We start from the raw sequence: 14,615 nt of genomic DNA on the forward strand, positions 1-14,615 counted from the left end.
CCCTTCCTTTTGGTATGCAAATGAAAATAGGATTTATTATGGGGATTAAGAAATGGTCAAACTACTGAAAGAGAACTAAGGATAATCTAAATTTCCTCTTAAGAATTTCCTTTTCTTCATGATTTTGCTATGAGGAGTGTCTGTGTATTATAAATTCTGTGTAAGGAAGAAGTTACTATTTTTAATAGATCTGATAACTTTATTTTTTTACAATCCATAGCCTTTATTATTTTTGGTTTCATTTATGATTGATCATTTATATAGGATTTACATAAACCATAACAAAACCAACCTAAGTGACCAAAATAGTTTCAGCAAAGGAACAAAGTGGCTGTGCTTTTAAAATAGAGGGTGACAACATGACAACTTTTGTGCTTGGGAACTCACCAGACTATTTCCTCCTTTAGGTATTGGGACTGTGTCCCACGGCTAAACTCGTCTTTCACGTGGGAATTGCTTTTGTCAAGTGTGAAAGGGTAAACAATAGCATTTCCCCATAATGCCAGTTGCATGGAGCCTAAAATGTTTAGAAAACAATTGATAACCTGGAAGTTGTCAGAGTAAAGAAAAGAATAATCATTTGTATCTTGAAATGTCACCTATAGCCTTCTTGCATACGGTAGCTGTTTTGTTCATTATTAGTATGATGGCTTCCAGAAACAATGTGTTCTTGCAAAGGAACTTGGGTTTCTCTTACATGCTTAAAAAGCTAGTGGAATAATTGGTAATCACTGTCAAAACGGGGAAAGCTTGTCCTGTTGTATTTGAAAGTGTTCAGAAAAATCATAGTGCAGTTGCTTGTAGCAGTCAGTTGCTGGCAACAACCATGTGATAAGAGTTTGGGTCACAAAATGATATGATGGAGATTAGAAATGTCTCTCTGTGGAATTGTTGAGTGATGATGTATACCACATTGGCCTGGGAGACATCTTGGTAGCCACTTCATAGTCTATGGCCAGTGCTCCAACAGCCATACTGTACAATGCTGAGTGAGTGCCCCTACCTAAGTCCAGTCTTGGCAGGCATAGAAGAACTTCAGTTAAATTGTGTGAGGAAAGGGTTCCACAACTGAAGGCCAGAGTGGGAGGAAAAAAAAGCGACATGGTCACTGCTGATCTTGCCAGCTAACTGGGAGAATCTTGTCATTCTGGAAGTTTGTGTAAGTTCCGTTAAATAGCACATTACTTGGGGAGAAAAACTTGTAATTTAAGATGATATTCCTTTAAAAAAGTATTTAAATGAAACTGTGTATTTATATTGTCCTACTTCTTAATAAAACCAAACAAGCTAAACACCCAGAAGCTGAAGAGGGTAAAAGGTTGTGAAACTACAAGCTGTATAACATTTCAGTGCTTTTCCAAATGCCAACACTCATTTTGAAATAGGGATTTTTCTTTCACAGTCACTGTGCTCTTCTGCTTTTTGTAGCATCCCATAAATCTCCTGGACCACCTTCTGCATACAATGCCGTTCTTTAGAAAAAAATGTGAGCGCAGAATTGGTCCATTATTCTATGTTTATGGCCTCACAGTCAGATATGGAGACTTTGAGTATGATACTCAATATTCAGTATAGGGGAAGAATGCTCAAAAGCACTGACCATTGACTTAGCTCTGTGTGTATCTAATTGACATTTTTCCATTGACTTTGACTGGAAGAGAGTTACACCAATATTGGGTGCTTTAAAACATCCTATTGTATGGCTTACCTACAGTAGCAAACAGAAGACACAGGTGGTCTGAAACAGCAAAGCCATGTCCTTGAAAACCATCCAGTTGTGCCAAGGAAATTATTAAAATGTGTGAATGATGACTGGATCTAAGTTTTAACCAAGGTATTTTTTCTCATTACGAAAACCCAGCTTTAGTGTATGGCTTTAAACAAATTAAAATTAATCAAAAATAACTTACAAAATGTGTGATTTGCCTTTATTCTGTCATCTTGTTACACTTTATTTTGAATGCCATGGCATTCCTGCTTTACTATAATCATTTATAAATATAACACTTGAACCAGAAAATTTTCTAGTCAGCTTGTTTGGGAAAAATGGGAAACTGAATGTAAATATCATGGATCCATAGCTGAAAAGCGGGTAATCTTGTTGGCTGGGAGAAAACATTGTTTCTAATATAATTTGATAGAGATTTGGTTAAGATCAACTTCTAAGCTTCATCTGCTGGCATTGTTTATAGAATGAAAACAGACTAATTGCACACTGTAAGCTGTAAGAGTTATTGCCCCAAGGAATTTACAGATAAAATGCATCATTCAGAGATGCTGGATGGGTGTGTTGAACTTGACTTCAAGGGGTAATGGTGGAAAACTTTCAGTGCCCTTGCTTTTATATATATTACACATTATACATAGGAGACTAGCTTTATTAAAAGTTTTTCATCAAAATCAGATCATAGAATTATAATAAGAATAGAAACACCTGTTAGATAACGAAGGCCAATCTCTAGGAAGCATATAACACACTCAATAAAGAATGTGTCTTATTGCTGTTAAAATATTTGACAAAGTTTTTTTGCTGTCTCTCATCCCATCAAAGAGTTTCTTATTTTATTAGTACATTAGTAAAATCTAATCCTGGAAGTTTCCTTGAAAGAAAAATTTCAGAGTGAAGCAATTCCTGGAGGAACTGGGAATTCAAGAAAATCTATAATGCACCGGCTCTTGCTCAACCTTTACAAAACCAAAATACAAAAAGGATATAAGAAGTTGCAATTGTGGCAGAAAGTTGTGCTGTATGATTGACAGTGCTGTAGAGATCCTGATCTTTGTCATTACAGCCTCAGTTCTGTGGAAAAAGGAGGGAAGAAATGTATGGTTTGGGAGTTGATGAGGAAAAGAACATTAGTGTCAAGTGTTTCTCTTATTACAGAGATGACTCTAATGCTGTGTTTTAAAACTTATTTGGGGTTCCTTTATCCTTGATTGGAATGTTCATTTTGTACAGAATCAGAGCACATTGTGAGTGTACGTCCAGTATACAATATACTTTCAAGACAGTTGTTGCAATAAATATTGTCATCACATTTGATTTTTATCACATTTGTATGAATGTTAACAGATAATAGTGACTATTGTAAAGGGGGAGTTGTATATTGTGATACAGTGTAAAATTCAAGAACCCAGCTTCTACCTCTCAAGTTGCTGTTTTAGGAACTTGCATTTTATGATGGGGGCACTACCTGGGGAAAACAGATACATTTCTTACAAATTCAATTTTGTCTGGTTAGTTCTTAAGTGTTTTTGCCAAATTAAGTTTTGTCTGGTTAGTTCTTAAGTGTTTGTGTAATATAAAAACTAAAGAACTTATGCAGACTGATGCCTAGGGCTCTGTAATTCAGTGCTGACAACTCTGGTTTTGTAGTATGATAGTTTACTGCCAAAGGCTCATAATAATGTTGATCTTCACAGTTTTATAAATAATGAAGCTTTCTTTCATGTACACATCCAGTAGAAAATTGCATAAAACTATCGCTGATGCAAAAATATTCTTGTTTAAAGACTAACTCCACTAACCCACTAAAAAACTTGTCCTTATAATTTGATTCTCCTGAAGATAATGTCTTCCCATGTAGATTATTTATCTTTTGTTTGTAAGAAAATGCAGAGATACTTTAACACAATATCTGAAAAAAGCATCTCTTGTTAAATCACTTGGAGTATGACTGCTATAATGCCCAATTACAATTGATTAAGGGGAATAATTTTTAATTTAGAAGGAATCACCAGGTCACATTAAAAGCTTTTTTGTAAATAAGAATATTAATTAGAATGGGGAAATAATTATGTTAGTAGAATGTCTCCAGAAAGCTTTCACATTGTGATACTTTAAAGCAGCCCTACAAGAGATTGTACTTTAAACAGATGTTTTCAGGCATGTAATAACTGAAGTATCATTTTATTTTATAGCTCAAGAAGCCCCATCTCTCCTGCGCAACCTCAGTGATCAGACAGTGAACTCCAGCAACTCTGCTGCATTAGAATGTCAAGTGCAAGGCATCCCAGAGCCCCAGATATTCTGGTTTAAAAACCATGAAGAAATACATGAAGAACCAGGTGAGAGCAACGTCCTTTTTTACCTTCTCTTATAGCTGCTCTACATGTATGGTAGATAGATATCTCTATGGAAGATGGATATCTCTATTCCTTTGGTACCCAAATCCTTCACAATGGGTGTGTCTACATGAGATGCTACTACACGGTTGTTACTGAGCGTTTATTTCGTACTTGTATTAGCAAGTACGAAATAAAAGTGCATCAACCAGAGTTATTGCACAGTAGTGCTGGCAAACAACTTTCAGGAGATGCTACTGTGCAGTAGTCTAATAATACTGTGCAGTAGCATATTAGCACTGTCCATGCTGTGATGCGCTACTGCACATATTTTGTAGCTACGGCGCAGTCAGCATTTTGTGTAGACGTACCCACTGTTTAGTTTATCTATTCCTCCTCAAATCCTTGTGCAGCAAGGAAACATTATTTTATAGATGGAGAGCTGAGGAACAGAGGCTAAGTAACTTGCAAACAGACACACACAAGCTTCTGGCAGCACAGGTTTTGAACTTCCATTTCCCAAATGTTGAGACAGCATTCTGTTTAGAGAAGGACTTTGTGAAGGATTAGAGAATTAGAAAAAGATTCTGCAGTGTGATACAGCCGCAGAAAAAGCAAATGCAGTTTTGGACTGCATCAACAGGAGCAATAGATGAGAGGTGATAATGCCCCTTTATTTGATACTGGCTAGGTCTCATTTAGAGTACTGTGTGCAGTTTTGGGCAGTTTTAAAAAGGATGTGGAGAAGTTAGAGAGAGTCCAGAGGCAGGTGAAAAAACGATAAAGGGCTTGGAAGACAAGTTATATGAGGAGAGGTTGAAAAGAATATGTATATTCAGCTTGGAAAAAAGGCACTTAAAAGGGGGACATGATAGTTTCATAGATGCTAGGGGCTGGAAGAGACTACAGATCATCGGGTCCAGCCCTCCTGCACTTAGGCTGGAAAGACCGCTGGGACCAGATGAACCCAGCAAGATGGGCATCAAGAAATTTTTTGAAGATTGCCAGGGTGGGTGACTGTACCACCTCTGGGGGGACCTGTTCCAAACCCTCGGCACCCAACTTGTAAAGAAGTTTTTCCTTATGTCTAGCCTAAAGTGATCCTCAATCAGCTTGTGCCCTTTATTTCTTATCCTCCCCTGGGTGGCCTTGGTGAACAGATGCTCCCCTAGGCCCTGATTTACATCTCGATATACTTATAGGCTGCCACCAAGTCCCCTCCGAGTCTTCCCTTCTCCAGGCTGAACAGTCCCAAGTCTTTCAGCCTCTCCTCGTATGACCTGGTCTCTAGGCCTCTAATCATGCATGTGGACCTCCTTTAGACTCTCACACTTCTCCACATCCTTCCTAAAGTGCAGCACCCAGAACTGGATGCAGAACTCGACCTGCAATCTCACCAAGGCCAAGTAGAGCAGGAGGATCTTAGCTTTGCTTGAGATGCCTCAGTAGATGCATGCCAGTGTTTGATTAGCTCTGCCAACTACAGCATTGCATTGGTGGCTCATGTTCATTTTGTCATCTATCACATCACACAGGTCTTGTTCAGATGTGATGCTAGTAAGTGTAATGCTGCTGAGCCTGTAAGTGTGTTGTGGATTATTTCTCCCCAGATGGAGCACTTTACAATTCTTTGTATTAAATGACATCTGGTTGAAGTCTGCCCACCTCACAAGCCTGTTTAGGTTAGCCTGTATTGCCAGCCTGTCTTCAAGAGTAACCATACTCCCCCATAGTTTGGCGTCATCAGTAAACTTTGCTAGCTCGCTTTTAATACCTGAATCCAAATCATTGATGAACATGTTAAAAAGTTTTGCTGCAATATGAAGCAAGATCCTCTTCACCCTTCCAAAAGCATAATTGACATCAAATTTTGAATTTGACAGTAGCTCTGAAACTGACCTGTGCTGATCAGCCTTAACCATTGGCATTGAGGTGTAGACAACAGTTCTGTAATCATTGGGCAGCTCCACAGTGCAGACACAGTGCAGGGACCTGGTGAACCATTTGAACTGCTTCATGGCTCTCTCCATCCTTGGAGTGCTTGGCCCACCCCTCATCCCTGTATCACACCGCGGCCCCCCAGCCCATGGCAGCAGTGGCAGAGAGCAACCTCATGCCTGGCCTCAGCCTGTTGGCCTTCCCCAACCCATCCTAGAGGGAAGGGCCTATGGCATTCATGCCTTAAGGACTGCCATAGAAAAGAGGGAGAACTCTTTTTTTCCCTCTCACAACAGAGAGTAGGACACATGATATTGCAGCAAAGATTGGATATTTAGAAAAAATGTTTTCACTTAGTCTGTTCCACTGCTTCAACATTCAATGTAGGGAAGCTATGGAATCTTCTTCATTGGAGATTTTCAAGAAGAGATTGAAGAAGTACTGGTCAAGGGTGAGTCAGGAATAGTTATGCCTGCAGGGTGCTGCGAAGAGCAGTGGTTAGAAGTACAGGAGGTGGTGGAATTGGGTGTGTCATACAGATCATGTATTGTTTGAAGATCATGAGAAGACCTCTGAAGCCCAGAGATGGTGGAATTGGAAAGACCTGTACTCAACAACAGGAGAATGAAACAAAACTCTACAAGTGGCTTGGTTACAAAAGGAAATTAAAGGAACTGGGATACATTCCAGGAAGGGGAGCTCTGGCTCCCCAGTAAGTACGTGTGATGTGTAGAGTTGAGTTTGGAGTCTCCTAGGTTTCTGTCTCTCAGGCATAGGCAACTGGTAAAGGTGCCATGGGGGCACATGTGCCCCCCCTGACAGGGCCGTTCCCACTGCTGATGCCGCCGGCAGCTTCTGCAGGTGCTCGCGAGCCCTGTCCCTGCCACTGATGCCACCACTGGCTTCTGCGGGTGCCTCCCCCAGACTCAGGAGGGACCAGTCACCCATGCTGTCAAGGTGTCTCCATATCTCACACTTCTGGGCTTTGCTTACAGCAATCTGAATATAAAACCCAGTCTCTCATCACAAACCTGGGTAGGTTTGTGTTCAAGTTTCTTGTTTGGAGTATCTTCAATTATTATATAATGAAAGTAAACTGGAAAGAAATCTCACAGCATTTACCAGTTCCCATCATTAACTCACAACATCCTCATCAGAGGTGTAACTAGGAAGTTCTGCACCCTGAGTAATAGTGGCTGGGCAGTGCCAGTGGCCAGGTCATCGATGGTGGCTAGGCTGGCCATCATTCTTGTACCCCCTCTAAGTCAGTGCCTGTGACTAGTGCCTTGCTCACTCACCTTTAGTTACAGTACTGGTACACATACACCAATAGCAAGTACCAAGATACATTCAGGACCTTATCCTGCAAAATCATAGCACTGTCTGCATGTGCATGGCAGGGTGCTGGACTAAAGCTAATCAAGGGTGTTGTACTAATAACGCCCTGATTTAGCCAACTACATAGATGTCTAATGTGCATATCAGTAAATATTACTGACTTCATAAGAGTCTTCTGGTGTTTAAAGTTAATATCATGTTAAAATTACTTGGCTAGATGAAGGTCTAATCTTAGTACTAAGCACTGCATACAGTAATGAGTGCTTTCAGGATCATTTTCGGAGACTGAGCCTATGTACTAATACAAATACTGAACACACATCAGTTTCTAACAAACTCCCAGAATATTCAAACTTCTTTGACTTTTATGCAGATAACATTGCACTGTCTGGTCCATAATTCAGATTTCCTTTTCTGAACACATAATAATCAGGAAAAGATTGCGTTACAGAAGCAGCTGTTTTTGTTTAGATTCTGTCTCCTGCTTATTTGAAAACCTTTCATTTCACAGGAATAATTTTAGGACCAGGAGGCAGAATGCTGTTTATTGAAAGAGTCAAAGAGGAGGATGAGGGACTTTACCAGTGTGTAGCCACCAACTTGAAAGGCTCCGTGGAGAGTGCAGCTTATGTCACAGTACAAGGTAAATCATTGCATGATAAATAAAACATTGCTCTAAGTCAGGGGTCCTTCACCTTTTCAGACTCAAGGCACCCCTCCAAAACTTTTCAGAATGTAATGGCACCTCATTAGAAAGACTAATATACATAGATCATGAATTATAATATAAATTTAAGTCTAGTATTCATGAATATGTTATTACTGTTGATACCTTGGGTTGTAAGGGACAGTCTGGGATCTCTGGCCAGAGGGACAAGGTGCTGGATTGTACATGCAGCATGTGGGGAGTGCTGAGGGAGTGAGAGGATGAGGGCATGGACAAAAGGGCTCAGGAGGTACAGGAGGCTGGCAAAGAGGGTGTCATAACATGGTCATTGTGCTGCACATCTCCTACAGTGGCTATGCTCTTGCTGCAGTTTTTCCCAGTCCAACCTTGCAGTGTCTTCTAGAAACAGAAGTGTGTGTGTCATGTGTTCCTGTCCCACACACCTCTATGTTCAGGAAGTTTGTCGGAGTCAAACTGAGAAGCAGCTGCAGGAGAAAGCTGCACCTGTCTGCATTATATGATGCTGCCTACATATAGACACACTGCTTCTGCTGCAGCTGCTTCTCAGTTTGGTTCCAATGTGTCTCCTGAAAACAGAAGCATGAAGGGTAGGTTCACCCCACAGTGGTGGCAGGAGTGGTACTGGTGTTGTGATACCCCTGGTAACTGTGGTACCCCAGTTAAGAATGACTGCTCTAAATTATTGTTCTCTATTGATATACTTCTGCCTTTTCCATCTGCTTTTCTCTCTGTCTCCATTACAAACTGCAAAGGCAGGTAAGAAGCATTCTAAGCATCTGAGATTTCTGAATGCAGCAATTTGAAGAAAGTCTTAACAAGGGAAATGCACCAGGTTGCAAAGGAAGCCCAGCAGGAAATGCTAACTCCGAATGTGTTTATATTGACTTGAAAAGAGGAATTGCTTCAACCCAACAAAGAGAGGGTCAGGGTAGAAGGTAGATGTAAATTTAGCATAAGAAACAAAACAATTCCTGCTCATTCATTTTCCCCAACTCAGGTTACTTTTAGAGGAATGAGACATTAGTATTTTCAGTTTCTTGGTTTTAATACAAAATGGGCTGCTAAATCCAGCCAGAGGATTTATAGTCACATGATTTTCAAAGGCAGTTTGTAAGAGCTAGGTATTATTATTATTATTCCCCCTCCTCAGGAGACTCATGCTGTTCATTTAAATTGCCCAGTCCTTTTCCCAGACTTGCTCAGCTCTTAGTCTCAGTGAGATCTTGTGGTGGTGAGTTCCATGACTATTTGTGCCCTGTATAGAAAGTATTGTCTTTGGTCACATTTAAAGTTGTTACTTTTCAGCTTTGTTGAATATCCTGTTAGATGTCTCTCCTGAGACAGGGAGAACAGATTTAACTTCTTTCAGACCAGGCATTAACCTGTAAATTCGTATTTGTTTATTCATCTCCCTTCCAAGGAAAATAGTCCAAACATCTTCATTACACAGAATATTAGCACTTCCAGGCAGGGATCATGTCTTCCTGTCTGTGTTTTTACAGCTCCTAAAATATAATGGGATCACATTCCTGGTTGTTTGGGTACTAACACACCACAGATATCTAAGCAAATCAGTACTGACTTTGAGCTGCAAGTCCTTCAGCTGTCTTGTGGTATCATTTTTGGTATGTGTATTTATCACTTTAAGAAGTCAGAGGCATGTACATGAGCTCATGATCTGGGCTATATACAAATAAACAAAGGACATACTGCCCCTCTGAATAATGTTATATGTAAAGGGGATATTCTGAAAAACAACTGGTCTTTGAGTGCCAGCTCTCATGTATTAAAGAATATATCCTAGTGAAAAACTACTTTTTCTGGTCAATGTGATATTGTCTTGTATTGAATATTAAATGTAATTGTATTTTGCTATTTACTGTTTCCACAAAAAATGTGTGGGAACACTTCTGGGCAATCATTCTCTCCTTATTATCTGATTTATTGAAGAAAGGAAATAGTGGATTCCTGTTGGATCAAGCCTCCTGCATGAACCATAGATGGAACTACTGAATGGTGGGAGTGGCCAAGTAGAAAATGGATCCCACTGTGTTAAAGATTTTCCATCTCTGAAATCTGGATTAGGAAAGATGTGAATCATTTTATTTGCCACTTCAAAAATATGGTCAAGGAAAATGCACTGGCAACCTCTCTCCCACCTATCTGCATGAAGTGTTTGTGGCCTTAGCAAGTGGACCAATGGTCAAAGAAGAGTGCTTCCTTGTCACCTCCTCAGGCAGTGATCAGCAGAACATGAACAACTGTCTCTCCTTTGTGGCGCTAACTAAAGAGGAATTATGGTGACTTAGCCTGGCTTTGAGCCTGGAGCTCTGGGAGCAGCATTCTGATCTAGATCCATCTCTAGCCTCGCTGCATTCTCATCTTCCTTGAAAATTCATGATTTCTGCTGATGATAGAAAAAATAACAAAACTTTCTGTTTGCATGCAGTCACTCTACAAGCACAGTAGAGCATATCAAAGACAGCCAGGCCAATGTCTCATGTCCATGGCTATGTTTAACAGATTGGAAAAGTGGTTTGTGAATTAGTCAGGAAGGAAACTGTCTGCTCTTTTTATTTCCTTTGAAAAGTTCTTATACTTATAGATAAAACAATGTGTTATTTTTGTATCAGAAAGAGATGAATGGACTGTGGAATACAAGTGGCTTCTTTAAATAATCACAGTCCTTGTTTGGTTTGGAAGTCACACATGTAGGACAGTCTGTGGAAGAGCTGTACTCATAAATATGTCAGTACAAGCCATCAATTTGCCTTCTGTTTAAGAACTGAAAAGGGAACCGAGTAGAAATCGAATGAATAAATAACAATGTACTTCCTAAGTGAGGCAACATTTGCACCTTCAAATGGAAAAAAGTGTTCTCTTAAATGAAGCGGGGGGGGGGGGGGGGTGCACAGGTGTTATACAAGAGCTAACTATATCTCATATTATTGAGTCTGTTCAGCCATGTCAGACTGCTCAGATCTCAACTAAAACTTTTCAAGAAAGCCCTCTTGCTGGAGTTCTGCACTGTAGGTGCCATTTAAACTTCTGAGTGGCAACACTCAGTAGATCTAGTTGAAACAGTAGAACCATTTATCAGGGATAAGTGTAAAAGAATGAGTCAGTTTTATGGTGCACGCCTGCTTAAACAGAGGCTCATGGCCCATGTAAGTAAACAACCTTTCTTAAAATTTAAAAGTTGCCTCTGGAGGGTTGTGTGTAAAATCTTCATTGATATGGCAGAGGAAATCTATTCATTGCACTAGATTTTATGCAGCTGGCTCAAACAAAGAGAAAAGCAGTCTGTTACTTAATGAAACATTTTTATAGCAACAAAAGCATTAAGGTAAGTGGAGCCCTAGAATCCCATGTCCAGTATTCATCAAAACCAATAGCAGTGTTTCCACTAAATTCAGTAGGAGCTGAATCAAGTCCTTGATCAAAGTAGATTTTAGCATTATTTAATGGCTGTGAAACAAATAAGCTATATGATGGTAACTAAGGAGGTCATCAGGACTGCTGCCACCATCTTGTCGTGGGCTGCTATCTCATAAGAGCACACAAGCCAAGAAGGAATTAATTATATCAGTACATGGATGATAGGCTGTAAGACAGTGTAGGCTCATTACTGAATGCAGAAGTTACAGACAATGCAGAGGCTGAAGTATTTAATGCCTTTTTACTTAAGTCATCATAAATTAAGTCAGTTAGTTACCAGATGATGAGTGTGGTTGACAGGAAAAATAGGGAAGGAGACAAACATCCTAGAGTAATGGAAAGACAGGTTAGGGATTACTTAGAGAAGCTAGATGTTTTCAAGGTGGCAGAGCCAGGTGGGATGCGCACTAGGGTGCTGAAGAAATTAGCTGAGGTAATTTCACAGCCATTGGCTATCCTCTTTGAGAACTTGTAAAGGTCCCAGACAATTGGAAAAGGGCAAATATAGTGACATCTTTAAGAAGGGAAAGAAGGAAGACCTGGGCTATTACAATCCAGTCAGCCAGACTTTGATACCTGAAATGATCATGAAGCAGGTCCTTAAGGAATCTGTGGTGATGCCCTTAGAGGAACACAAGGTAATTGGGAATAATTAGCATGAATTCAGCAAGAGCAAGTCATGTCTGACTAACTTGATTTCCTTCTGTGATGAGTTGTGGAGAGCATGGATGTGACATATCTTGACTTTAGTGAGCCTTTGACACTGTCTCCCATGGCATTAATAAGATAAGAAAATACAGAGTAGATGACAGTACTGTGAGGTGGATACATAACTGGTTGGATTATCATGTTCAGTGAGTAGTCATCAATGGCTCCCAGATCAAATGTACGTATAGACACAAGCACTAGGGAATTATTTGTTAGGCTGTGGTACAGCAGAGAAGGAGTTGGGGGTTAGAGTGGACCATAAACTGAACATGAATCAACAGTGTGCTTTTGTTGCAAAAAAAGCCAACCCTTTCTGTGTTGTATTAACACTTGCAAATCCAGGGAAGTGATTCTCCCACTCTATTTGGCAATGGTGAAGCCTCACTTGGGGTACTGTATCCACTTTTGGGCTTCACACGTCAAGAAAGAGGTGGACAGACTGGAAAGAGTTCAGTGACAAAAATTATTAGAGATCTGGGAAACACCACTCCTGAGGAAAGAATTAGGATTAGAGATGGGCTCTTCTCTATGGCCACAGGGGACAGGAACAGGAACAATGGCCTCAAACTGTAACAGAGGAAATTTAGGTTGGAGATTAGGTAGAACTTTTTGACTGTGAAGGTGGTTAAATATTGTGAGAGGCTACTTAGAAAAGTTGCAGAATCTCTCTTTTAGACATTTTCAAGAGCAGGTTAGACAGGTGCTTGGCTGGGATAATTTAGTCAGGAATAATCCTGCCTTGAGTAGCAGGCTATATTAGATGACCTCATAAGGTCCCTTCCAGCTCTACTTACCTAGATCCTAGGGCAAAACCCCAGAAGACGTAGGAAGCAGTGGAGGAAGTTACCTTGTTGTGACTCGTACTGAACCGTGCTTGCTGCGCAGGATGTGCTGCCTTTCAAAGGAGAAATGAAATGAAGTAGAACCCTGACATTTTGTGGTCATGGCTGAGGCTGTGGCACTATTCATGACAGTCAACGTCCACCAGGCTTTTATGTTCCATTGGCCTGGCCCATTGCCTATGTAACCTTTAAGTCTAGCCACCTTTGACCCTCCAAATGAAATATCCAGTTACCTGATTCCAGCTTAGTTGACTGAGGACAGACTTTAATATGAGTAAGGTTTGAACACAATTCTCTGGAGCTGTAGCAAGAAACCTGAAGTGCTCTGCTACTGTATCCACAAGGCAAGCGTTCTGAAATTCGATAAAACCAGCCAAATCCCATCTCAGACATGTTCTACATCTATATCTATTGTCTTTATTTTCCTTGTCATTTAAATCACAGTATTTTTTTTTCATATAATTTCTTTAGCTATTGCATGGAACAACATAGCTATTAAAATGCTGCTAAGTTCCCCCTTAGAGCTTGCTGTATTTTATTGTGTAGGTGCTGTTGCTCTTGCCATATGGACTGCTGATGGCAAACGGTTGTAAATGATTTGGACTTGTCTTGCCTCTAGGTGCTGCTGAATCAAATGCCAGAAACTATTATTTGGAATGTGTACCAACAATGAAACATGCTTACAAGACAAGTGTAGACATAAAGTCTGAATTAGGTCATGAATTGTTCTGGAAAACATCAAGCTGCATTAAGCATGTTTGTCATACTAAAATTATAAAGGAAAGTATAATTTGTACCATATTTTTAAAAAGTTTTTTTTAAGTACTCACGCTTATAACAGATTAATCATATCCCAAATTTTGGAAGATTAATGTTTGAACCTGAATTTTAATTGTAATAATATTTTTTTACTTGGCTAAAAGTTACTTTCATAGCTTGAATATAGACATGCCTAAGGTGACTTAAATATTTGACATAAACAGAAATTATTACCTTTAAAATCCCTGCATAGCAGACTAGGTGTTCATCAAGCCATGGCTTTAGAAAGCAATTCAAAGTGAGAACAAAGCTCTGTAGAATTGCATACTTCTTGATTATTCAGTATTCCCAGCAGCAAGACATCTGTCTGTCCTCTTTCTTCTGTCAGGAATGATGTTCATCTCTCTGGGCTTTGAAACTGCTGTAAGTGTGGTCAACAAAACAAGTACAACATCATGTTTGGAATATGGTCCCGTATCCCGTCTCTCTTTCTCTGATGTCTGAATGTGGAATGTACCAGAATACAAGACAGAGCTGGTTTTTGCATTTGCTGTCAGTAAGGACAAACATGTAGTATTTTGATATGAGCACAATGCTCATAAAACATTCTGCGCTGAAGACGTGTTATGAGTCCTAAAGGGGCAGTTTGAAGAGAAAATGATTTCTGATTTTTTTTTTAAGCCATTAGTGAAAACTGATATTTTCCAGATTTACTATTTTAATGTTTTCTTGTTGCTCTAGTTTTTGTTATCTTAGTATTTTTAATTCCTTCATTGACTTTGATCAACTCTCCCAAGGTCACTCCAGGCATGATCCTGCAAGCTGTCAATGGCAGAAAA

General features: G+C 39.8%; 1 protein-coding gene across 1 annotated transcript in view; it reads left to right on the top strand.

Moving 5' to 3' along the window:
- FLT1 (fms related receptor tyrosine kinase 1) overlaps positions 1-14,615 on the top strand; it is a 146,149-nt gene that overhangs the window by 92,451 nt on the left and 39,083 nt on the right. Inside the window, exons 14-15 of the mRNA XM_006270482.3 lie at positions 3,922-4,068; positions 7,853-7,984. Of these exons, the coding sequence (XP_006270544.1) occupies positions 3,922-4,068; positions 7,853-7,984 (279 nt within the window). The remainder of the gene's footprint in view (positions 1-3,921; positions 4,069-7,852; positions 7,985-14,615) is intronic.

This window comes from Alligator mississippiensis, chromosome 1 (genome assembly GCF_030867095.1).
Source record: "Alligator mississippiensis isolate rAllMis1 chromosome 1, rAllMis1, whole genome shotgun sequence".
In the NCBI taxonomy this organism is placed as follows: Eukaryota; Metazoa; Chordata; order Crocodylia; family Alligatoridae; genus Alligator; species Alligator mississippiensis.